The sequence below is a fragment of the Arthroderma uncinatum genome, assembly GCF_011692745.1.
Source record: "Arthroderma uncinatum strain CBS 119779 chromosome Unknown scaffold1, whole genome shotgun sequence".
Lineage (NCBI taxonomy): Eukaryota > Fungi > Ascomycota > Eurotiomycetes > Onygenales > Arthrodermataceae > Arthroderma > Arthroderma uncinatum.
The window spans coordinates 5214329-5239550 of record NW_022983863.1 but is presented as its reverse complement, the minus strand read 5'-3'; the positions used below and the strand labels follow the sequence as shown (position 1 = coordinate 5239550).

Genomic DNA, 25222 nt, shown 5'->3' with positions numbered 1-25222 from the left:
CGTGTACCTGGTGCTCATAAGCTTGGTAATGAGAGAGAGAGAGAGAGGGCGAGGAAGGGAGGAAGGGAGAGAGAGAGAGGAAGAAGCGAAGGGAGAAAGAGACTATGGAAGGAGTTAGATCATCTGTTTCTTCGCGCGTTTGTCGAAGTTGCCCGTGGTTTAACCTCCTCCGGTGTGACAGGGTGCATCATGACTTTATTTTGTGTCTGGGGCGTGTTTCCAGTATATCCTTTACTCCAGTCGTAGCTGACAGCGTATGCGAAGATATTTCCATTTCTGTTAAAGGTGGAGGTGGATATGGTTCCTCCAACGCTGGGGTAGCCTTTTAGGCGGTGCTTCGCGTCTTTGTCCCAGAAATGAAATGTTCCGTCGCTCCCTGCAGTGCTGAATGTACCGTGTTGTGGGTGGAAGGCAATCGAGTTGACAGAGTAGACGTTGCTGACGTTCTGTTGACCCTGTGGGGTTTCGCGGTGACACTTGAAGCTGAAGTTCGCGCTTGCATCTTTTTCTTCGACATATTGAATGGCACAGCGGCCTTCTATACTGCCTATTGCGAACCCGGTGCCGTCGGTAAAACAGCTCACTACTCGGGTCTGCCACTTGAGCGGGGATTGCATGACTTTGTAAATGTTGGTGGGTTGATTGAGATCGACGATGTTGATATATCTGTCGGCTGTGGCAACGACTAGGAGGGTTTTGCTGACATCCATGGAGTAGACTCTTTCCTGACACTGCAGGGTCCCAATTGGGGTCGACTGCCTCAGATCCCAGTACTTGACAGTTTTATCCCACGAACCGGTGACAAGGAGCGGTTGGGCTGAGTTGCCCGGATTTTGTATCATGCAACAGCTTCGAATCGGCGCATCGTGGGCGGCAACCTGGACGGGGGTTGTAGGGTTGCCCTGGAGGTCAAGCATGCGGGCTGCTTTGTCTACTCCGACACCAATTACTTTTGAGCCATCCTAGGTGAAAAACTGTGAGTATACTTTTGAGCTGCTAACAGAATGGAATATATATAAAGAAAGGGCCGTACCGGAGACCAGCAGCAATTGAGAACTGGGGCTTGATGTTCGAACATGGCTTTCCCTTCACTCATGCCCTGGTCATTGATCTCGTAGATGCGGACCTTCTTGTCCCATGACGCGACGGCTAGATGGTCACTCTGGGTAGAGAAGGCGAGATCCGAGATACTATCCTCTGGCGGTGCGACCAGAGCAACATCCTTTGAGATATCGCCCGTTGTGTTGGAGGCGGCGGTGGTTGTGTTTGACGAGATGTTGCCGAAGAGGCCCGTCATCGTCGTGGCTGTGGTGACTGTAGGAGGTTGACAGAAAAGTAGGAGGCGCCTTTCGATAGGGCTAACAAGGTAGTTATTATATGGTATAGGGTGGAGGGGACTGCGGTTTTCGCGAGCGCGTTCAAGATATCTATCATAAAGGAAGCGCCCTCGGAGCAAGCATGTAAAGTTAAGAGAGAGGTTAGGTATAAATTGTCTAACTGACTAATCAACAATATACACGTGACCTTATTATATAATACATGACTAATATACACGTGATATCCTAAAACGGGCAAGGGTGGAGCTTCCACGGGTCGCCCGCCGAATTTCCCCTTTGGGACAAGCTGGATGCGGGGTGCAGGGCCGCTACTTATGTAAGCTGCGGATCCTGAGGGAGCTCAGTCATAACAGCAACAGCAGCAGCAACATCAGGCCATCATCAGGCCATATAGACCTTGACAGAGACAATTGACGGTGACTGGGGCCATATAGGGCGTGGATGGAGATATTCGATACAGGACGGAGACGGAGACAGACACATGGACGGATAGAGGCAGAGGGTGAGACGCCGAGCTCCGGGGGATAAGCTCTGGTGTGACGCCAGCTCAGGTGACGAGGACGCCGAAGGGACAAGGCAAAGGACAAGGCGAAGGCCTGGCTCCTCGCGTGTGCCCGGGAAGGTGGAAGTACCAGGTACATGGGCGGTACATGGCACGCGACCTTGCTGCTGGGCGGCGGCTCGCGGCTGCAGCAGGTCACTCTCGTGGTCCTGCCTCCCTTCACGGAGGTACCTCCCATTTCCCCTTCCGGCCTGTGGCTGCGTACGCTGTTTTGGCTGCTCTTATATACCCCGCTTTCTTCCCCTTTCTCCTCCTCCTCTTCTCTTCTTCCTCTCTCTCTCTCTCTCCAGTCTCTCCTGACTACAATCCATCAAACCGCCCAGCAACTGTCCGTCAGCTACTCCAACTGCTATCTCACACGCTCTGCGGAACTCGATTGGTAGGTCGCCGGTGGCTAGCCTCCCTACTTGTCACTCCCTAACAAGGACATGTAGTTTACCACATCAACCTACTCCAGCCCGTGCCGTCTCGCTCATCATGGCCACACTTACCAAAGTCGATTCCGCCATCGCCGGCCTTCCATCGCCAGCAGAGGCCAAGAAAGCCTCGAAGAAGGTCAGCAGCTCGAGCCCGGACGTCATGAACATTAAAGACCTAGGTATGCTGCTCCCTATCTCTTGTCATCGTTGACTCGCGGTGGCTAACCTCTTTCTCTCTCTCTCAACCGTGTAGAAGGACTAGGGATCGAACTGCAAATAGCCCCAGAAACACAGAAGCTCAACTGGTAAGCAGTATCATGTCTCGATCTTGGTCATTTAAACAGGTGCTGACCATGTATGCCTTCTATAGGAAGCTAAACACCTCACCTTCGTCCCTGGAGGACAAGGATGTCCTCAAGAAGTTCCTCACAACACCGCCGGTCAAGAAGATTGACCTAAATTTCCCACTAGGCCTCGCGGTCACTGCTCGAAACCTAAAAGGCGTAACAATCAAGGATTCGCTCGATGCTATTTACAAGCAATTCAGGAAGAAGGTGAGCTCATATAGTTGCCAGTTCGTAGTGGGTATCCTTTTGTGGTTAACATCCCATCTAGGCCGACGACGAGCTTGATAACCCCATCCTGGCTGGATTCGAGTGGGATAAGGAAGAGTCGTGGACCAGGCTCATTGTACATCAGAAGAAGGAAGGTGCACCCGCCCCCAGCAAGAAGAGCAAAAAGAAGGGTGCTGCCGCTGCTGAGTAGTTTTTATCACTGTCACCATTAAACCATCGTCGTGATTGTCGTCGTATTATGGCTAGCAACGGGCATTAGATACTCTTTGTCACAAGGGGCGTCGAGTCGTCGTACTGAATTAATTTGAAATTCTCCGCTTTCACTTTCTCTCATCTTCTGTTTCCTTTATACATTTAGATTGGTATCATGGATATCAAGTTGGTAAGCCCAGAGGATATGCGTTGTAATATGACTTCGTTATTACTATCTCTATCAACTTCATAAGAAATAAAAAGGGTATAGAGGTATATGTATAGTAGAATGAATACACGTTCATCGTCCATTAGATAAAATAAGGAGCATCTCGTCGAGAATGGTATAAACAAGATGTAGGTTTAGCCGTGGGTTATTCAGTGTTGAAAATATCCGTCTCGCGGCAGCCTGCGCATTTGCACGCCCAACGACACCCGCTGCAAGCTCTGGGATCAAAGTAGCTAGCATCACACTTGCTTCCGCTCGGCTCTTGAGCTTCTCCGGGCCCGTTCGAAGCTTGGCCTCACGCAGCTTCCCGTCCGGCCACATAGTATCCTTTATCAGCCCGATGTAATGGAGCAGAGAGTTATCCTGGAGTAGAGACTTGACGTTTTCCCGCACTTTGCGTTCAATTGTTCCACCAAGCAACTGATGTAGGACAACAACAGCCGCTCGTCCACGAAGCCAGTTGTTGCCCCTCGTCAGTTCAAAGATTTCTAAAAAGATATCACAGATTGGCTTGATGAAGGGCTCGAGCTCCCGATCTTCAAACGCGTTAAGTTCTGCTTCTGCTTCGGCTGCTGTGGCTGCCTCTTCAGCGCCGAGTCCTCCAGCCTGGGAGGCGCCCAACTGGCTTGTTGCAGCAGATATGAGGTTCTGACCTGCCGTAGAGAGTTGATCAAGCACAGCGATGTTCCCGAGGAAATCGTCCATGCCGTCAGCCACCGAGTTGTAAAGACGTGTCACTATGTCTCTAGTTTCGCCTTCTCCGGTCTTTTCCCGGGACGGAGCAATGGCTCGCTGAGATAAGAATGCGCGGAGGTCACGACTACCGCACACATCGGGTAGAAGGAGTATCTGTTTTAGGTACGATTCTAGCGCGACACGGCGCTTATGGAGAACATCTTTGTGGAGTTTTAGAACCATACGTCGTCGTGGGAACTCCAGGTTTCTCACTGAAGGGTACCGTGCTCGAAGGCGTTGGTGAAGTTCGTGGAATTCACTGTATCGTCGTGGGACAGCCCATGAGGCGACTGGCATCTGTTCACCCGCATTCCGTTTCACCTCGATCACATCTAATCAATGCTATAAGTTAGAAGGTATCCATCATTAGAACAACTGCCAAGGAGCATAACACCTACATAAAGCGTACTCGCGACCATCGGGCTCCTTATCAAGTAAAATCGATGGTATTTGAACCGTCGAGCGCCCATATAAACTATTGTCACTCTCCTGCACAATATACTGCTGTCTCTGCATCTCTTTACGTCGAATTTCTCTTCGTAAGCTCGATTTGGATTTCCCTAGAATACGTAGTTCTGCCACGTTGTTCGTCAACTCTGCTTTCCTCGTCAACGAATCGATCACAGCTTCCTGCGAAACAAGCTTCTCTATATCTGCCGTTAGAGCCGATATCGCTTCTGTAAGGCCCAGGTCCCCGGGGGCTGCCTCATGAATCTCTTCCTCTATAGGGATGTCATTCTCTGGCACATCTGGGTCTGCATATTCATCCTCGATAAATTTCTCTTGGTCTGGGAATAAATCATCATCTGTAAATACCCCAATTCGAGAAGATGTATTGACAAGGCCTAACGATGATATGCTCGGCTTTCCTTTCTCGGTGGTCTGCCCATCTGCGCGACCCATATCGAGCGAGGCTCTTGGGGACGGTGATGGAAGCCCACTTTTGGCCTCGTCAGCCTTTAATTCGCTGGGGGTATTGGAAATAATATCATTGAGAGCAGCTTCCATGTTTTCCAACACTCGGTTTGTCTGTACATCTGTCTCACCGCTTTGAGAGTCTCGGCCAAGACTATGTGTCGAAGCCTCCATAATGTCAGACTCAATGTCGTCGGTGAACAGTGGGTTGTCTGAATCTAAGCGTTGCCCGCCTTCCAGCACATCAGAGCCAAACAATGTAGACCTTCGACGAGAGTCTGGCTTCACGCTGGATTGGGAGTCTGTTCGAAGCATTGGAGAGGAAACCCGGGAAGCTTGGTAATTCCCGGGAGTCATTGACCGGCTAAGAGGCGGTCTGTCTAGTTCCTGAGAAGGGGATGCGGCTGCTGTTGTCATTGCTGCCGCTCCCGCTTCGTCAGAAGCTAGGAATTTGTAGTAAAGGTCTGATTTTTTGAATGCGGGATAGTATTTGCGTTTCATCTCTTCCAAAACTGCTGACTGGGTAGCTAGAACCACTTTCCGCGCTCTCCAGTATTGTTCTGCTGACGCCCTCTTGCCAGCCGAGATGAAACTTTTGACAATCTTCCGAGACTCCTCGTCGACCTTGAGTTCCGGTTTCGATAAATGATTCTCGCTTATCAAAATCATATCATTTCTATCTGCTGTGGTCCAAGACGCAGGCGCTGAAGATATATCATCCCCAATATCATTCTCGAGCGGATTCCTGAATCCATTAACGACGATCCAAAACTGGACTAAGGACATGAGGTGCAAACGATCCATATACTCCATGAAATAGGACAGCCCGGCTGCGCTATGCATAACGTCCACCAACGAGATGTCTTGTGGCTTTGAGATGTGGCTATATGGCTGATCTGGAGTGGATGGCTGCGCATTACTGGCGCCACTGGGAGCAGAGAGCTTTGCAACTTTCTGGTCCAATGCCCGCTTTGCGGTTTCCAATCGCCGGATATAGACTGGGTCTTGTCCATCAAACATGGTTTCACGCTTGAGCTGACTTGCAACATTGTTTCTAAATCTCCTCGCGTCAGATAAGTTGTTACAGCGCCGTATTGCCCTAACGAAGCGCTCAAAGTCCCTCTCGGAGTCATTTGGACTAAGCTTTGGGAATATGTAGGCTTGTTTTGACTTTGCTAGAGGTAGAGCATGTTGGTCCAGCGCCTCACGCAATCTTCGGACCGTTTTCCGGTCCTGAAGGGCTGTTCGTCCATAACCTTCCATCAACTGATTCCATGTATCTGGGTCAGCGAGGACTCCTATCAAAGGGAGTAAGACGGCACATGCGATAATCTCTCGGGTCAAGACTGATACTGCCCTACTATTCACTTGGCTTGCAGGAAGTATCGCAGGTAGAAGCGAAACCACGATTTTGCGTAGGTGTTCCTGTTGAGCTTGGGCCTTGTCGGGCGAAGATATCGCAGCGGCTGGATGAAGTTTTCCTTCCCTGTACCTAGCAGCAATAGCAATCTCTAGTTCTTCTGATTCTGTCACGCCATGGCTCAGACTCCTGCCTCTCACGGCTCGTTCCGCCAGATCAACATCTTTCAAATGGTTCGTCACGATAGGAACAATTCTGGCGACAAAAATCTCCACGAAGTCTTCCTTTAGTAGCCGATCCTTTATATGTCCAATTGCCGTTCTGATAGTGGAATCAATCTCATCCGCAAATTTTGGATTGTTGCTAATATTCCCGTACCATGACCCAATAAAGTCTCTCTTGACAAACTGTAGTAATTCATCCAGCGCCGCGGAAACGATAAACGATTGCGGATAGAGGGGAGCAGGTTTGTAGATAATGGTATCTCCGTAATTGTTTGAATCCTGCTGCCAGTTATCAGCAGACAGGAAAGCCACTGGCTGGCCGCATAACTCCGGGGACCTGGCGCCGTAATTCGGATTCCTAACGTTGACGATCGAAATGATAGCCAAGGAGACTAATGTAGCCACGGCCCCCAGGATAAAAGAGTATCCAATAAATCGTATCAACGGGTACCAGCTCGTTATGAGTCCCCATGCGACAAAGCCTCCCACACAGGCAAGGAGGATATCACGGCGTTTTACGACCATTCTCCCCGTTCAACGCCCAGGTCGCACCCATGGCGGTTAGGCGAAATATTCCATAAAAAACTTGTCGCCTCTATATCCGACGATATTCAGCTCAGGTTGTCAGAATTTCCGCACTGCCGTCTTCGAGCGCTGGTTCCGTCTGGCTTCTTGTGCTTCTTTACAAAGGTTACCCAAATAAATAATGGCGTCAACATGTGATGTCGGATATGTTGCATCACGTGACCTCATACGGCCCCTGGCATATCCACCTACACACGTCTCATCGTAGGGTTAGCCCTTTACACACACACATATATAGAGGCCCAAAATGGCCTGTAGACTTAGAGACCATCATCTTCATTCAATATACGCCCATTTTGAGCTCCTGATCGTAGTATTCCGGGCTTTACGGCATTTTGTTGCTGTTCCGCTGTGTTCCGTAGAGACGCCACCCTATCGGTTGATTGGCGCCCTCTGAGATGTGACATGGCAAGTCTTCAATATTATGTAAGCACGAGCAACCCCCGTCTTCAGTTTGGTCATATGCAAGGGGATTTACTGCGATGTAACTTGATAAGATTGACAGTCTGTAGATTACTAGTAGAATAAAAGACAAATTCTGAACTGGTAACAATTTCGATATAAAACGTATCATTGTGCAAAAATTAGATAGCGGTTGTTATATAGCTTCGCAGCCATCAGCTTCGCGATATATATGAACTTGAGGGAGCGAGCGGCACTAAAAATACAGAAACTCATGTGCCAAACAATAAAGCAAACGAAAAGGTAGTAGACATATCGAAAACTTCAGGAACTACTTCATGGCAAGTTGACGGTGATTTCTTGCCAGATCTTCTCATGGACAAGTGAATGACATAGCCAATCCACCTCTCGGATCTTGTCGAGGCTCTCGACAACTTTTCCTACTTCACTGACGAACTCAGGCATTCCAGCACCTGCAAGGCCTTGGCTTGCCGTGGTCGTCATTCTCACGCGTTCCCTTGTATTGGTTGCGCTTAAACGGGCCAGAATATGGGCTCGGAGCCTTGTGAGCATGAGTCGAGCCACGGGGTCCGTAAAAGATATCGCGCCACTTGAGAGCTCAGAACCGACATCTGACGAGCCCGAAGATGGTCTGACAGAGAAAGACTGGAAGGTCGTGGTCACAGATAAACCTGACGGGGCGAGAGCAGAGGCAGCATTAGTTGCCGCGATAGCTGGCGCAACGACACGTTTGATTGTGTGGAAAAGCTGAGACCTAGTCGCAGTGGGCATGGGGTGGGTAGAATCAATAATTGACTGAATTCGTTCAGCCTTGATATTGTTCCAGTCCAGGGCAAGAATTCTGTCTGCCTCGGTCTTCCACTGGGAGCGAACGTCACGCTTGAGCAGGTTCTTGGCAGTGAGGAGAATTGAAGCAGTGGCAGCGATCTTAAAGACTTGAGATCGAAGCTGTCTTAGTCTTCCATGGTCTGCGTGAAGGGTCTCCGGAATACGTTCCTCGGGAATAACTGCATTGTTTAGAACGAGATCGACCATGCCCTGAGCGTAAATCTTGCCCATGACCGGCTGGGGTTCTGCACCAAACATCGTATAATTCCGCTGCCAAAATTCCCGAGTCCTATCAAGCGTAATTGTCCCGTTCTCTAGATCATTATCGAAGGCACGTTGTTCGTACTGCGGGCCTTCTTCAATTAGCTGAGGCGATACCACCTGGAGCATAAAGTTTGTATGATCCAGCGAAAGAAGGTCGATGATTCCCATCAGGCGTGAAAGGCGGTCGATTTCGTCCCCGGATTTATCATTTGCAAACTCTTCCACGACACTGTCACGGAATGGAGCACACAACTTAGACAGTATGTTGCCCATGAAATCAAAGAAGGTGTCGTATGAAAAAGTGCCCGAGTTGCACTGGTTTTCAATGTGGGTAGGGTCCAGGACTTCAGTGATTAGGTTATGTAAGGAGTTCCCTTGCCTGAGGAAACGGAGTAGCCTATCTTGGATGACAGTGGCCAGAGCAACGGTCCACTTGGTACCAAAGCCAGCAGCTACCTCCCGTCTCATAATATCACAAACATGCTGCATTATTTGCCGGCGAACTTCAGTATAGTGGCGTTGTTCAATACGGAACTCCCTATTTATGAGCAACTCATGGACGAGCGTTCGGTTGTTTGGGAGAGCTGTCAGGGCTCTTGTCAGCCGGTCCTGTGGTGACACTGCCTCTACTTCCAGCTGTTCTTCTGGCATGTTTGCGGTGGCGTAATGGAGCATTTCCTCAAAAGGCGGTTTTGTTGACTCCGTCAAGCCCGCTGCTGGCGTCGACGGCTTATCGACTGCTCTGGGAATCGTGTTCTCAGTAGATATATTGGTCTGTTTGTTGCAGTTCGCCTTTTTCAGTGACTTTTTGATCAGCTTCATAGCCTCATCAGAGCCAACAAGCCGTTTCAATCGTGCTAGGAGCAAGGTCTGGTTGTATCGGATGCCCTGTTGATAATCACCTGCGACTCCACCAGCCCGGTCATCCTTTACCGTCTGCCAGATCAGTTCCAACTCAGTGAATTGGGCAACCATGATTTCAATAAGCACAGTTGAATCGCGAGATTTCCAAGCGTGGAAGGCGGAGACAAACATGTTGTAGGCCTCGGACAAGGATAGCATGTTAGGAGATAGAGAAACATCGGCAAGTCCGAGTACAGCAATCTTGTCAAGCAAGTTCTGGAAGATAACGAGTAGTTCTCTAGCCTTGGAGATTAAGTCCTGTTCCTGTTCGCCATCGCTGCTCAGGACATGTTCTGGATAAGCAGCAATAACGTAGCTGCTCAGGAAGATGCGAACAGCGCCCCGTTCACCAAGGGCGCCTCCTTGGGTATCTTGCAAACCACAAAGCCGAAGCATGGTGGCAGTCACATCGAGGGTGACCTCGTTGGCCACCAAGGCCGCGGTCCGCTCGAATCCCAGCAGTCCGATCCTCTCGAGGGAAAGGTTTAGAGCCAGATATCTGGAAACCAGTACCCGTGAGCGGTAATGTTTCCATGCCTTCTGGATGACGCGGGCAGCAGCAGCCGGGGTAAGCCGTGTCACTTCTGGCTTGTTAATCTTCACCCCTTCGGCCGCTGGGGCAGCCGGGACAGCCGGGACGCTGGAAGTCCGGCGACGACGGGGTGTCTCGTGGTAGAGCTGCCTGCGTCTTTCAGCCTCCGCGAACTTTTCGACCATCTCCAAGCGGAGCCTTGCGCGCTGTGCCGCCTTCCTCTCCTCCGTATCTTCCGCCTTCTTCTTTGCCCGGCGCACCTCTTCCTCGCATCTTGCGGTAATGTCTGCTAGAAGCTTCTCCCGTGTGCGCTGAGCAGCCTGGGCTCTCTCTTCCTTTGCCGCAGCGCTCTTCGCCCCGTTCTTTGCGATGGCTGCACGGAGCCTGACCTTTTCCACATGCGCAGCTCTGTCTGCCAGACGGGCCTTTCGGGACTCGAGGATCATGTTGCGACGGATATGCGGCGCCATGTGGTCGCCATGCGAACCGCCGTGGACCGATAGATTGGAGTGTATCGAGGACGACGAGTTGCGGCGGGACATGGAGGGCACGGAAGCGCGCCTGTAGGTCGCGGAGACCCGGTTGAACCGCGCTGCGAGGCGAGGAGGAAGGGCGAGCCTGACGGCCGAGTCTTCGGAGGCCATCTCTATATCTTGGGACCTGGTGTCTCTGGGTATGGGCGTCGAAGCGGTCTGCTGCTGCTGGACGGGGCCGCCTGTGTCGACGTCGTCCTGGCAGGCCATGGTGGTTGTCTGCGATCCCGCGGTGCTGGACGGGAAGCTAAGGAGGTATCTTCGACGGCCAGAAAGGTGTCTTCTGCCGCTCGAAGAATGGCGATCGTGCTGGTTAAAACAGGGAGAGCGTCATGGTCTATTCTGGAGGTGTTTCATGATAAGCCCTGATGACTAAGCGGACATCTTGCGGGCGCTCCGGTCGCAGCATCTAGAAACTTGGTCAAACGACGAGAGGACGCCGTCGGGTTCTTTGCTTTTGGTGGCAACCAGGAGTCAGGCGATATCAATAGCATCATTCTCGTTGGCTGTCCAGCGTCCAGTCCAGTGTTCAGTGTCTAGTGTTCAGTGTCCAGTGGTGTTGAGCGGTTGTCCGGAGAGTGTCGAGTATACGGAGTACGAGGGTGCGCTTCAGTCCGTTTATCTTGGGCCTCCTTTCTTTTTCTCGATATAAACCCACCACGCTCGCCGTCCTGCTATAATTAGCCCCGAGATCGATCTCGCGACGATACGATACTCCGAGCAGATCTCTACGTTCGATCTCGAGACAAGTCGCCTGCCGCCAACCGAGATTACCATCCACTGCCCCGTATCCTCGCCATGGCAGACCATCAGTACATCTTCGACGTCACCATGACCTGCGGTGGCTGCTCAGGCGCTGTCGAACGCGTCCTCAAGAAGATGGACGGTAGGGATCACCCCGTTCACCCAGATCGCTGCGTCACTGTCGAGATGTTCTCTCTATCTACTTACTGACACCGTACAGGCGTCAAGTCCTTCGAGGTTAGCCTCGACACGCAAAAGGCGACGGTCACCACCGAGCCCACCGTCAGCTACGAGAACGTCCTTGCGGTCATCAAGAAGACCGGAAAGTCGGTCACCAAGGGCGAAGCTGATGGCGTCGAGATGGCGGCTTGAAGGCGACCCCTGAAATTGGGCGGCGGGGTAGTCGGCTTTCCAAAACACGATCTGCGGCTGTCCTGGGGAGAATATTTTAAATTAACCAGTTTAGCCTACTCCGTACAGCCACCGTCTTGGATGCCGGGCTAGTTAAATTATATTCCTACGTTTCTTTTCTATGCAGAGCGAGCTTTGCCCCGACTCGGCCAGCAGCCACTTTATCCCTGCCCGTGTTGATAATCCAGTGTTTAGGTGAAACTTTTCTCATTAATTATGTACAGACGTCTGGCTCGAGCGGTCATCAATAAAGACAAATTGTAAATATACAATAGACATGAAGATATTATACGTAAGGGGGAGGGTGAGTTCTCATGATTAATTATTCACCCGGTCTTGCTCGGCCGCCGCTTTTCGACAGATCGCGCAGAGCTCATCAACGAAGGTCTCACTTTCATCTTTGGCATACCCTGCTTCCACAGTAGCTCCGAGGTTCTGCATCTCGTAGCCGTCATTATTGTATAATGCCTGTTCGTCCTTCTGCACCACATCAACCGTAATTTGGTTGCGGATCACGATGCCACCGTGCGCAGGCCGCCAGGGATCCTGCTGGTCCTGGACCGTCGCTATGCTCTTCGAGTCCTCGTCCCCTGGTCGACTCAGGGTTGAGCTTCGTAACGACATCGACCTTGCTGTGGATGGTGGAGGGGGTAATTTGCCTAATTTCGTCCCCTCGCCGTAGAGACAGTGGGAAAACTCGTCCCTCAGACTCTCCCGGAACACTTCGTGGTCTGAAATACCAGGGTAGACCTGCTGCTGGACGTTGAACAGCCGCAGCGGAGTAAGGCGTAGGTGTGGTGGTGTGGTACGGGTAAGTAGCCCGTTTATAATGTGAAATGAGAATGCGACGCATTCTCCAGCCGCTTGCGGGCGGCCTGGCGACCTGCAGGGAATGTTTATCCGCTGGGAGGAGAATTTGGCCTGACCAAAGGTCGGACTATCAATAGAGGCAGAGAGGTTCGATGCGGCCCCGTACATTGCTTGACAGAAAGCCTGGGCCTCGGGGTCTTCGTAGCCACCGTTGGCCTTTAGCCACTTCAAACAGAGAGACAGCGGCCACCCATCCATTCTAGATAATATATCCAAATGTAGTTGGGATACGGATTCAATCGGTAGCCGGACATTAGGAAGTAGGTTCGGAGCGTCTCCATACACCAGGACGTCGAACCCCGTCCAGACAGAGGGGTATAGTGAAAATCCCACGAGATAGACACCTGGATCTAACATCCTCTCGGAAGTCGAGTAATCTCGCATCCGTACTAGGTTGTTTAACATATCTTTGGGATCTACCTGCATCGACTTGGCCAACGTAGCTGAGATATGGTTGGGAGCTGCAAAACGATACCCCCCCATCGACAGCTCGATGGACTCCTGTTTGCTGAGCTGGCGTACTATAAATATGCATTGTCCCTTTCCCACGACCGTCGAGGGTGTTGGCGGAGATTCGGTATCCTTGATGCGAGATTTCAAGGCTTGGGTTCCCGTCAATAGGACATCATCGTACAGAACTCCCAATTTGTCGAGTGGCAGTCGCAACTCGTCGGAAAGGCCCTGTGCAGCCATACAAAAAAGCTGCTTGAAAATGAGCTCGAAGTCGACGTTGTTATCGCCTGTGTCCGGGGTAGTGCCGGCACCTGGGCAGTACTGCTTCATAGACTCATCCGACTTGATATAGTAACTCATGCCCTGTACGAACTGTCTCAAATAGGGCCAATTCCGGCTTGCTCTGAACGCCCAGAGGAATGCTGGGTGCACTCGGTTGAATTCATCATCGGCGAAACTCTGAAAGCAGCTGTTAGTATGCATGGAAGGTAATATATATATATATATATATATATGCCGGGGCTATGGAATAACACTGACTCGTTCAACGTAATGATTCGTTATCTTGTGAGTTGGGATACTGCCATCAGGTGCCACCATGACACTGCCAGAAGAGTCGAAAAACGCACAGGCGAGAGACAGCTGCTGTACTCTTTTAGCCACTCTCTGACGTTGTCGGCCGGCAATAACGGCGAGACAAATAAGGAAAAAGCACGAGCTCAAAGACTAGATACTGGTTAGCGGAAAGTGTTCGTGTCTGAATATACATGAAGGAACCAAAGGATAATTACCAGTGTGCAGCAGATGATAACAGCCTGCGATGATGAGAGCTGCCCGATCGTGCCGATATCGTCCGTCACCCGATACACGGTTCCCACAGCTGCAGTCCAGTGCATTCCGGACACAGCACTGGCCAGAATTGACGCGCAGCAGAGCCGTTTCCACCAGTTGTCCGTCCATGATGCCCGAAGCCGGAAGAAGACTCCCAGCGCAGTAATACTGGCGCAGATAGCAATAACGGCGGCGCCGACTACATTGCCGATCTCGTAGGTGCAGCTATAGTTGGCAATCCCTAGTTGCCCGACATAGTGCATACCACAGACAGCAACGCCGGTGAGAGTCCCGGTAGCGACGATATACAGATAGCCTGCTCTTTCGCTAGCGCCGATAAAGTAGAACGCAAAGAGGAGGACCCCAATCGGCAGGAAGAACGAGGTGGCTGTGAACGACGAGCTATAAGAAATCTGGTACTGTAGGTTGTCTCGATGCAGCCGTATGGCGCAGTTTCCGATAAAATGCATGCACCATATTCCAATACCTCCCATGCAAACGGCCGCAGCGATCAACAAGTACCTGAAAAGCCATAGCATGCTAGTTAGCGTATGATGGATCATCGAGTCATGGGCGTTCTCCGCTAGAATTCAACCCACCAGTTATAGAGCCCAAGACGGGCAGTTCGTCGGTGCAGGAGCTCGAGGCATGTGGCACACCCGACGAGGCTAACAACAAACGACAAGACGATGAATTCGGCGTGGAACGACTGGTGAACAGTTACGGCGCGAAATTCTGTGCCATTTTCCGCCATGGCTGGCTATTCTGGAGCAGACGTGTAAATGTTAGACAGCTTCAATGCAGCACCGGGACATTGATGGCCCTACTGTATAAAATGAGATCTCCTGTTCTGAAGACGGATCTATCCCTCACGACGAGACGAAGACTCCCAGGAAAGCAGCGAAAGTGTGTCGTATGCACCCCGAGGGGGCTAGGTTTTGTCTCCCGCGGCTGTCGGCAGTCAGCAATGATACCTAGTTCGGTCACCAGAGCCAGCCCATGGTAGTCGCCTGGGCTTTGAGACGTTTGCGAGAGTACGTTCGCCCCTCCGTACGCAGTGTATATATATAGGTATATGTATGCAGTCCGTAGTATATCTCGGCTCACAGTACTCCGTATTCCCAGCCAGCCAACGAGAGAAAGCTAGCGGTAGGAGGACAAGGGTGACAAGATTAGAGGGCAATCTGGCCGCAGGTATCAGGGAGCACTCTGTATAGGACCAGGACGGTATAAGACGAAGAAGAAGAGAAGAAGAAGGAGAAGAGAGAAAGAGGAAGGACAGCAGACGACATCCATTGGGGCGAGAGACGCCGGCGATGAAGCCATTTTCATCGCAGCCAAACCTGGACAGCCAACTCCGTCCAGCCGAACGGCGCAATCGCCAAATCCGAAGACTGGGTATTGCCCCAAGAGGGGAGACCCAGGAAGCGACTTGATGCCAGCTCCAGCGCGGTGGGTGGATAAGGCCCACCTGTCAGACGTTATAAGGTAGGGATACGGCTTCGAGATCCTGTCAACCTGTTGAAGCTGCTGCGTAGGGCAAACCATGATCCATGTTCGCTAAAACATCGCCGCGCCAGAGAAAGCCGGATTGGCTGCTGGTCGGGACTGCTGGCGGAGCACGGAGATGATGCCCTCCAAGGCCACAGTTCGCGTCTCTCTCTCTCTGTCTCTCTCTCTCTCTGTCTCTCTCTCTCTCTGTCTGTCTGTCTGTCTGTCTGTCTGTCTGGCGAGTTCGGCCGCAGATACGGCGGTGGCGTTCGTTATCGTTACATCTCCCCGTACTCCAGCGACCAGCCAGGACCCAGGTCTCTCTCATAACGAGAGACCGCGAGGACTAGCCTGTGTCTCACATGCTTGGTTGTTCCTGGTGCTCGATCGTAAAGACCAGGGCCGAAGTTCCGGGTTGGCTTGATCTGATCCTGCTTTTCTCCTCGACGGCCCCGGTCAATCCTACGCTGCATCCCTGGCCGAACGGGCTCGTTCATCTTAACATCGATCCCTGGGTCGCCCATGTCGGTATACAGGACAGTTCGTATAAAGAGAGAGATTATATTATGTAGTCTTATTAAGCTTCGTCTGTGTGTGGCTTTTTGCCTTTGGGCCTGCGCGTTCCTGCGTCAGGTACCAGGGCGATTTTCACATACGTCGATCTGCAGGGTAAACATTAAGCGAGGTAAATATTAACAGGCTTGTGCCAAAAAAAATAAAATAAAGAGAAGATAGTATCTACAGATAAACAGGATGCTACAGGTACTCTCTGGTGTATGGCTGTCCTTGGACGTAGCTATGTGCTGGGTCGAGTTGATGAGGTGCAACAGGGTGGGAAATGGTAGGAGTAGATTCGGAGGTGCGTACTTGCGGTGGAGGTGATCTGTAGGTGTGGAAGGCAGAGGCGGCACTGGGATATGTGCCTGGGGGTGGACGATCGCTCGCCACGTAGGAGTAGCGCATATCTGCTGTTTCTGAGCTGTAGTTGCTGCTGTGGTGCTGCTGGAGAGGTTGTGTAGAGTATCGAGCTTCGCCAGGCTGTGTCATATACGTATGAGCATTGAGGTCTAGATCATGAGGTCCTGAGGCAACAAGAAAGAGATTGCGGCTTACCATAAGAGGACGCGTTTCGACGGGTCGATCATATAGGCGAACCTGCGTCAAGCGGTTACCGGCAGCCGTGGGTGGATCGTCAGGATAGGCAACCAGGCGAGAGTTCATGCTATGTCTATGCCGTATGACAATCGCTGGGTTGTCGGGGTAGGGATACCGCGAAGCCACTCTCCTGGTATCACCTTGGTTAGCTATGGCTTGATGTGATACACCTCGCTCCCAGCTCTCCGTCACGTGGCGAGGATAGTCCTTGAAGCCGCCGCTCTGCTGCGACACTCTGACTATTCGCTGTCCCGGGGCCGGGCGTGCGAGTGTCTCTGCGCGTCGCAGCGGCTGGGCCTGACTGGCGACGGGCGGAGAAAACTCGTTTTGGTACAGGCCAGAGTGACTGTAAGGTCTCTGCGACGGTTCAATCGCACGGGTGTATCCTGGATCATCCCAGTGCCTCTCCGTCCTTGGATGCGGAGTTTGCACCGTCCTATCTGGTTGAGGGGGTGGCCCAGGGCCAAGGGGTCTCATGGTCCTGGATACTGGCTGGCCTGATATCACCATCGGGCTTTGCATTCGTGTGTCATATTCTTCTTGTCTCTCTGGTCGGCTAGCCGGTGCCATCGGACTCTCGATCGATGGAAGGATGGGATAGTCACGGGCTTCGTTAGTAGGCCCCTGTCGGGGTTGGGGATGTTCATGATGAACCAGCCCATACCTTGTATCCTCAGATGGAGGATAGCTGCGCCTAGACTCGAGCTGGCTTGCCCTATGTAGATTAGAAGGAACTGGGCTTTGTCGGGAAACATAGGCCTGCTGAGTTCTTTCAAAGGCAGGAGGAAAAGAAGCATGGTCCGCGGGGCGATGATATCTCTGCTGATATCGTTAGTCTCAAAACGGCCGATATAGCTTATACGCTAAGGGATACCTTACCAGCGGCTCTCTTTCTTGCGGCGCAGTAAATCCTGCTGACGTATAACTGCCTATCGGTTGCGCATAATCTGCAATGACTTCTCTCCTGATATGATCAGTAGGTCGTGTTGTCACCGCACGTTCTCTAGTTGGTGACAACTGAACATGATGCCCTCCAACATCCGGGAACGCAGACCGCGGTTCAACACGAGAGTAACGTGGAGAGTATTGCTCTCTAGGCTCTAGTGCGGCGGGTACAAAAGAACCACTGTTTACAAGGTTGCTATACCGGGTCCTTGCTCGATCCCACGCCTCGTATCTCCTAAATCCCCGGTGGTCATGGTTCCTCCGTTCTGTATACTGCTTGGGAGGCTCAACAGCAACAAAATTGGCAGCAGAAGGGTCTCGTCCAGTGATTTGGCGGGCGCCAGCCGGATTAAAAGGATAGTTTTCCCGTGGGGCTCCATAATTGTGTTGAGCCTCTCCTCTGGCGGCATTGCTTGACATCGGCTCCATATTCTGTCTGCGATCCTCATATGGGGCTGGTACTTCTGCCTCCTCCTCGTCGTTATCTCGGTCATCATCTTCATCGTCAGATATAACGATGACTTCTCGAAATACGTCTTCAAGCACTGTTGCGCCATTCTCATCGTCGCCTCTCCAATGGACAAGTTTCGCAAGGCATGGCTCCTCGACTGCTGCCCTAGCTTCCTGGAAGGAGGTCATTTTTAGCAGGCGGTCGTAGTTAGTGTAGATATGACGGATGTGAGCAACTACTGCCAGTTGGGCCCGGCGTGCCAATGGAAGCTCAACTGCAGTACCAACTCTACGTTTTCCCTAATTACCAATTAGTAACGAACACGATGATGAAGGTTGACTTACCTTTCGAAAAGCCGTTTTTATAATCGTGTTCAGGTCTTTAGTCGGTATATTGGGGAACAAATCTTTTATTGCATCCCGTGCTTCCGCATCGATCGTGTTCTGTGATTGCTCTGAGTTGGCAGCTTTGTTACCTTGCGTCTCTCCAGGGCGATGGTTATGATATGCTACTACTCTCCCACTCGAAGAGAGGAATAACCCCCGCTCCATACATATTGTAGCTACCACAACACTAGGAAAGTGGTATCCGATTCTGTGGACTTGCTGAGAAAGGTCATGCGCTCGTTGATGGGGGGTCGTCTGTAAATATTAGAATAAACAGTCAGTAACCAGACGTTGACCAAACGGAAAGCACGGAGCAGCAAAACATCGCAGAAAGAAAGGGGAAGTAAAAGAACTAACCGATACTGTGTAAACCTTGAACCCATCCTTTCGGCATAATTCCTTACATCCATTAGTGAACCCCGGGTTCCCTGCTGGTATGAACGTATATCCAGCAGGCGGTTTAGTTTCAAACGAAAGCTATCCTCGACTTAGAATTTGACGTAAGTACGGTTTAAGAATAGACCATATACATACGGCACTGCGAAGCTTTTTCTTCTCTTGTGTGATGCTCTCCAATATAATCTTATGTTTGCGCGCGGTAACCTTAGGCAAGGTTTGGCGAGCGCGTATCCCTCGAACCGCCGTCGAGCGGCATGGTATTCGAGTCATCGTTTAAATAATAAATTCCCTAGAAAGTCAACTAGTCATGGCATGTGCCTCATTAAAGCGAACCAAACAGTGACAATAGTGATATCAATATGGCTTTCCCAGCTTTCATCAGGATGATGCCAACCAGTAGCCAGGCGGCCTGTTTAAGGTGGGGAAGTAATTGCAAGAAAGCGATATGATCGTTTGTCTCGAGCAGACAACGATATCATAATCCAGAGGTCTTGCGGATAATCACACAATGTGGAAGGAAGGCCCGTATGCAGGGCTAATATCCTTTCAAGCCGGTGTAGAAACAAGTATGGCCGAGAGACGGTGCTCAACCACTTCCAATCTTACAGAAGATTGATCTTGACCAGCAGCAGCAACGGCATCATCGCTCGTTGTCGCGAGGTTTTGGATCCGTTCCTCGTTCGCTGTGTTGTTGCTGAGTTGCTTTTTATCTTCTCCTTGTGATCCCCAGTTTGAGGTGAATAATAACCAGTCACATGATTCCATGAGTCAGCAGAATTGCATTGATTATGTAACTAAACTACTTTGAGGTCTACCTTACTACGACAACCCATCCCCCAGAAGTATTTCAAGGAACGAGGGCATTCTTTAAGTCTATCCAACAGCCAGTTGCTAACAGTCAGCCTAAATATTGTAAGAGGCGATTAATTTGGCAAGCTGGTCGGCCTCCGTTGAGTAGTCAATGGGGGTTGCAACGTAAACGTTATATCGGGTCCTAGAAATCGATCATTAGCATCAAGTTAAGCACCGGATGGAGAAAGCTTACCGTTGCTGCTCTTGATAAGTATCCAACTTCGCTCTGCATTTAAAATTCCACGTGCAATATGTTGCACCTTTAGTTATCTCAGTTGCAGCTGCATCGTCCTGCTCCTTAATCCTCATCAATTCATCCGCAGTCATACCAAATATCGTTTGGCCAGCTTCGTCAAAGCAACTAAGCCAAATTTGTCCCGTATGGTCAGAGGCGTTAAGAGAGAGTACATAACGATACTTTGGATTTGCGTAGGATCTTTCGCATCGTTCGCAATGCCACTGGTCCAAATCACCCCTTGTCACTTTCTTATTTTTGCAAGCCTCGTTCGGACACGCAGGATAGCATAAATTATCTTTCACGTGGATGACGGTGGCCTTTAACGCGAAGTTTTCGGGGTTTTCAGCAGTTGGCACTTGCTCATCTCGAATCTCAGCAACGGTTTTGAAGGCCGGCCACGAGCCACCACCTCCAGAACCTCCCTCGGAGGAATAGGCTGTAAAGGAATTTGACTTTCCTTGTGCGTCATACCAGCCCTTTAACCTGTGTGCTTCCTCGATATCGGGGTCGACTGTTATTGTGCCAGAACTTAACAGGCTCAGGGTGCGGCCTCCAAAATCGGACACCTTGACTCCCTTAAATGCAATAACTGATTCAGGGGCTGTGTCAAAAGCAGTTGCTGTATTTCCCCAGACCGTGAGGCGCACTGAAAACCCCGAATTGTCAACAAGCGTAAGCTCTCGTTTGTCGTATGGCTTCCCAGTCGCCTTTGATGTCACCTGGGAAGTGGCATCGACCTCCTTCAGTATGCCTAGAACATCAATCGTAGTTCCTTTCTCAATAGATTGGAGGTTGCCGAGGCCAGTAAAGTTGAAACGGATCTGAGGGACATCATTTTGATCCTCCGCCTAGTAATCAAAGTTAGAAACTTGATGGTCCTGTATTAGAGGAAGGAGGCTCCTTTACCTTTTCAATGACGGTATCCCTATCAAATGTAAGCTCGTAGTCATTATTGACATTACTAAACTGTCTCTTGGCGATCTTCACGGTGCAGGGGCTTGAAATGTAGTATACACTACCCTCTTCAAAGACTCGATAGAGAAGATCACACTGGTCCTTAAAAGCCGTCGCCCTAATTTCTCCACTGTCGTCCAGTAGGTTAACGCTGAAAAGTTTTCCCTCCCCATGCGCATTTTTCCATGTTTTGATCTCCGACTTGTGTGTACAACGAGCTTTGATAGTCCACTTATTGTTAGAAAATGGGGACAAAGCTTCAATCGAAAATATGTTTGCGTTAGGCGTAGGACCAGTTGTCCGAGGGCGCTGAACATTCTGGAAATGTTGCGGAGGGTTTTGTGGCGCCTGTGGTGCATTATAGAACTCATTGCTCGAGAGAGTGGCTGATTGTGCTCCCATGTCATCGCCTGATTTGGGTTCCAACGGCTTTGGATCTCCAATCCTCTCAGCCTCGCCTAGGTCACTGAGAACGTCGAGCCCCATAATAATGAGAAGACTTCAATCGTTAGCAGGCGACCCCATGTTTACAAATATGCGTAACCATGCCACTCACTTTTTGCCTTTTACGACGCTCACTTGGAAATTGGTCAATCGAACGAAGGATCCACGGCGAAGCATATCTTCCTTAACGTAGTTGTTCAACTCTGGAAGGAGGTTAGCTGAAGTGCAGCCACTCGAAGGGCTGCCGGTACATACGGGTAGGTAACATTGTTCGAACAAAATTTGTCACATCACTAAAAACGACCCCAAAGCGTTCTTGCTCCCGCACAGTGACAGGCTTTATCCGAAGGCATTGTAGTATAGGCTGGAGGACCTTTGGTTTCGTGCCATCGAACATGCCACTGCAGGAATTAAATTAGTTCAAAGTAAGGAATCATGGCTATAAAGGGTTCCAACCTCAGCGCGCCTACTGATATCTGGTTCGCCATCTTGAATCGTGTAGTATGCACAGTCCTCAAGGTATTCTGGTATGTGGAAGAGTTGTCAACGTCAAGTTTCCTCATTAATAGAAGACGCGTTTGAAGGATAGGTAGGTATGGTGGGGGGATTATGTAAGTTGTTCGCGACGCGTTTGGAAATTAGAAATATCACGTGGTTAGCACCGATGTTTTTTGGATGCGACAAGTATCAACTTCTACTCTCGACACCAGAGACCTAGCACAGTGTGCCCTCGTCTCCACGAATTGGGATGGTCTACCATGGAAATTACTGTTGATATCTAAGAATATATTGTCTCTTTGGAGCACCTCGGCACCAGCATGGCGCAAAATACCTCCCAGGCACTGGGCCCGGTGTATCTGATTGCTATCCAAGTGGTCTCTCGCGGGCTCACATTTCTAGCAAATCAAATTCTCTTGCGTCACATCACTCCGTATGCCCTAGGTCTCGCTTCCCAGCTTGAGCTGTATTCAATTACGGTTCTTTTCTTTTCAAGAGAAAGTATCAGACTGGCAGCACAGCGCCAACCAACGCATGCTACCAAGTCCGCTGAAAGTGACTCTGCCAGTAAGCAGATAAAAGAAAATCCCAAACATGCAGAGAGTGGTGGGAGTCAAGCTGTTGTGAATGTCTCGTATGTTCCGATAGCCCTGGGGATTCCAATGGCATATGTTTTTGGTGCTCTTTATCTTCATCTGGGCCAAGGCGAAATGGTCCTTGACCGCACCGAGAAAATGAGTTTTTTGATAGTTCAGTTGGCTACTATTTTAGAACTCCTCTCAGAACCTCTTTTTGCGGTGATTCAACAAAGAATGCTCTACGGTACAAGAGCAAAAGTGGAGATGATATCCTCCGTGGCAAGGGCTCTATTCAGCTGTACTACTGTACTAGTTATAAACCAACGCTATGGGAACACGGGGATACTCCCCATTGCACTTGGCCAACTTGGATATGCTACGTTTTTGTTTTGCGGATATCTCGTTGCCGCCAGGCCAATAGCACGGAACTTCAGTTTTCATCTATATCCCGCTCGGATTAACCATACGTGAGTCGGAATATGCCATTGCCGTCTGGACCTCCGTAAACTAACATATGCTAAGGGAAAATGCCAATTCTATCCCCAATTCTGTATCTGACTTTATTCCACTGCACTTAATAACCCTGAGTATGAACCTGTATTTGCAGTCTGTCGCAAAACATATCCTTACGCAGAGTGATTCCGTCATACTTGCTTCACTAGCGAGCCTCGAAATCCAGGGGCAGTATGCATTGGCCTCGAATTACGGAGGCCTCCTTGCCCGAACGGTTTTCCAACCGATTGAAGAATACAGTCGCAATTTATTCAGCAAACTATTGGGTATAAGAGAAGCCGGGCGCACCGTGGATAAATCCATCACGGCTGTAAAATCCCACTTCGTTACTATCCTTCGTGGCTACACTATCATTTGCGTGGTGATTGGTGCCATCGGACCTGCGGCCGTTCCTCTTGCAATAAAGCTTGTCATTGGCTCACACTGGGACTCCCCCGAGACGCAGCAAGTCCTCTCGTCATATTGCTATTATCTTCCATTTCTGGCAGTAAACGGCATCACCGAAGCGTTTGTGTCCGCCGCGGCTACGAATTCCGAGCTACGGCTACAAACCAAGTGGATGGGGATTCTATCCGCTCTTTTTGTGGCAGCTGCATATGTGTTTCTAAAAATCACGCAATCCGGCGTATATGGACTTCTGTGGGCGAACCTTGTCAACATGGCAGCCCGCATAATTTGGAGCAGCTTCTTTATCAAGGGATTCTTTGAGAATCATAATAGCAAGCTACATGCCAGGGAGGTACTACCAAGTTTAGGTGTCTGCATTACAGGAATTATCGGCTGGCTATCGATGAAATATACTGGTGTCTCCGGAAGTCTAGATATTGAAAATCTCGTCAAAGTCGCAACGGCGGGCCTGTGTGTTGGCTGTACCATGTGAGTTCTAAACCCCAATACATTACCTAATAACTTCTGCTAATATCGAATAGCTTGTTTTTAGAATGGAATTATTTAAAACAGTTTATAGATCAAATAAGGCGTTGAACCGCTTATTCCGTTTCTTCTATAATTTCCAGGGCATTTTAACCAAGCTAATAAAGCACTGTGTCATCTCTGGTACAATATTATAAGCTATGCCTGGCTTTTTCATGTCTGTTCCAGATAATTATACCATCGTCCGGCCTGCTTGTTGAATAATAACATCAAAGATCACGCCACTCCGATAGCGCTTGGTGGAGCTTCTTATCACCACGTGACTGCTTAGATTAGAGTATCCGCCCACCATGCTTATCGAATTTGTAATCCTTGACGCCAGTCATACATGCGACTTAGAAAATAATTTGATCAAGCGGTCATCTCTTCATTCAAGATCCCCTTACGATTTTACAGCTCTTATACCCTACAAACCGGTGCTCAGGGAGCCTCCGCCCGCCATGTCGCCTGCTGCCACCATGAGTGGTGCACCTAAAGTGTTGCTGCTCTCCCCGCCTTCACTCTCATCGAACCCTGACAAGCTGGCCGAGCTCCTCAATCAGTATGACAAAAACACCAGGGATCTACAAATGCTTGATCGGCTTGCGGCTGGCCTTGTGTCCCTCCCGGAGTCCACTTACAATCTAGTTCTACTTCTCACAGACGTTGATGGAACTAGCATGGAAAGCGAGCGGCTGGTAGGCCGAGAAACGTTGCAGCAGATCGTTCGAACTCTACAGCCCGGCGGCATATTGAAATACCAGGATGGATCGTCTGCCACAATCAAAGAACCCGCACGCACCGAGGCGATACTATGCGGATTGATGGCCAATGATAAGGGAGAGCTGGTAAAGCCAGCCTTTGAAGAGCAATCAGTTTCACTGTCATTTTCAATAAACAAAAGCCGGAAGGCCAAGAAAGACATCGATGCGAATAACCATGAACAGCCACCGACGACATCTAAGAATAACATAGTAACGTTGTCGACAGGGACAGATGATGTGTTTAATAGCCCGGGGAACGATGATGACGATGAATTAATTGATGAGGATGAATTAATGGACGAGGATGAACTAGAGAGACCTATTATACAGCGTACGTTCACCTTTTCCTCCGTTCTCCCTCTTCCCCCTAGGATGCTCAATTCGATTAACTGATAATTTCTAGCCCCAGAATGCCGACCCAAAGCTGGCAAGCGCCGAAGGGCCTGCAAGGACTGTACTTGCGGGCTAGCTCAAAAGTTTGAAGCAGAAGATAAACTCCAGCGTGCGAACGCAGACGAAAAACTAGCAGCATTAAAACTGAATTCCGAGGAAATAGCCGAGGTTGACTTTACTATTCAAGGGAAAACTGGGAGTTGCGGGAACTGTTCCCTTGGGGATGCGTTCCGTTGTGATGGTTGCCCATACATTGGTTTACCACCCTTCAAACCAGGCGAGGAAGTGAGACTATTTGATAATGACGTGCAATTGTAGAATGCA

At 50.2% G+C, this 25222-nt stretch overlaps 9 protein-coding genes across 9 annotated transcripts; 3 read left to right on the top strand and 6 right to left on the bottom strand.

Annotated features, from left to right (window-relative positions):
• Nucleotides 1-119: 119 nt before the first annotated feature.
• Nucleotides 120-1297, bottom strand: GIQ15_01600 (Poly(A)+ RNA export protein; the record flags this gene model as incomplete). The annotated part of the gene is made up of 2 exons (XM_033549017.1): nt 120-962; nt 1034-1297. The coding sequence occupies 2 exons, from the start codon at nt 1295-1297 to the stop codon at nt 120-122; spliced, it is 1107 nt and encodes a 368-aa protein (XP_033409968.1).
• Nucleotides 1298-1976: 679 nt separating this feature from the next.
• GIQ15_01599 (uncharacterized protein) lies at nt 1977-3083 on the top strand (the record flags this gene model as incomplete). The annotated part of the gene is made up of 5 exons (XM_033549016.1): nt 1977-2278; nt 2334-2497; nt 2572-2623; nt 2689-2872; nt 2934-3083. 5 exons carry the CDS (start codon nt 1977-1979, stop codon nt 3081-3083), a joined length of 852 nt encoding a protein of 283 aa, XP_033409967.1.
• A 303-nt stretch (nt 3084-3386) lies between these two features.
• GIQ15_01598 (uncharacterized protein) lies at nt 3387-7073 on the bottom strand (the record flags this gene model as incomplete). The annotated part of the gene is made up of 2 exons (XM_033549015.1): nt 3387-4381; nt 4448-7073. 2 exons carry the CDS (start codon nt 7071-7073, stop codon nt 3387-3389), a joined length of 3621 nt encoding a protein of 1206 aa, XP_033409966.1.
• Nucleotides 7074-7871: 798 nt separating this feature from the next.
• On the bottom strand, nt 7872-10826 carry GIQ15_01597 (uncharacterized protein; the record flags this gene model as incomplete). The annotated part of the gene is made up of 1 exon (XM_033549014.1): nt 7872-10826. One exon carries the CDS (start codon nt 10824-10826, stop codon nt 7872-7874), a length of 2955 nt encoding a protein of 984 aa, XP_033409965.1.
• Nucleotides 10827-11414: 588 nt separating this feature from the next.
• GIQ15_01596 (uncharacterized protein) lies at nt 11415-11732 on the top strand (the record flags this gene model as incomplete). The annotated part of the gene is made up of 2 exons (XM_033549013.1): nt 11415-11502; nt 11581-11732. The coding sequence occupies 2 exons, from the start codon at nt 11415-11417 to the stop codon at nt 11730-11732; spliced, it is 240 nt and encodes a 79-aa protein (XP_033409964.1).
• A 357-nt stretch (nt 11733-12089) lies between these two features.
• Nucleotides 12090-14679, bottom strand: GIQ15_01595 (uncharacterized protein; the record flags this gene model as incomplete). The annotated part of the gene is made up of 4 exons (XM_033549012.1): nt 12090-13553; nt 13635-13820; nt 13886-14447; nt 14525-14679. 4 exons carry the CDS (start codon nt 14677-14679, stop codon nt 12090-12092), a joined length of 2367 nt encoding a protein of 788 aa, XP_033409963.1.
• Nucleotides 14680-16172: 1493 nt separating this feature from the next.
• Nucleotides 16173-18155, bottom strand: GIQ15_01594 (uncharacterized protein; the record flags this gene model as incomplete). The annotated part of the gene is made up of 2 exons (XM_033549011.1): nt 16173-17393; nt 17451-18155. 2 exons carry the CDS (start codon nt 18153-18155, stop codon nt 16173-16175), a joined length of 1926 nt encoding a protein of 641 aa, XP_033409962.1.
• Nucleotides 18156-19655: 1500 nt separating this feature from the next.
• Nucleotides 19656-21803, bottom strand: GIQ15_01593 (replication factor-A protein 1; the record flags this gene model as incomplete). The annotated part of the gene is made up of 6 exons (XM_033549010.1): nt 19656-19746; nt 19798-20690; nt 20749-21295; nt 21353-21443; nt 21496-21641; nt 21697-21803. 6 exons carry the CDS (start codon nt 21801-21803, stop codon nt 19656-19658), a joined length of 1875 nt encoding a protein of 624 aa, XP_033409961.1.
• Nucleotides 21804-22905: 1102 nt separating this feature from the next.
• On the top strand, nt 22906-25216 carry GIQ15_01592 (uncharacterized protein; the record flags this gene model as incomplete). Its single annotated transcript, XM_033549009.1, has 3 exons — nt 22906-23705; nt 24187-24836; nt 24909-25216. The coding sequence occupies 3 exons, from the start codon at nt 22906-22908 to the stop codon at nt 25214-25216; spliced, it is 1758 nt and encodes a 585-aa protein (XP_033409960.1).
• Nucleotides 25217-25222: the final 6 nt, after the last annotated feature.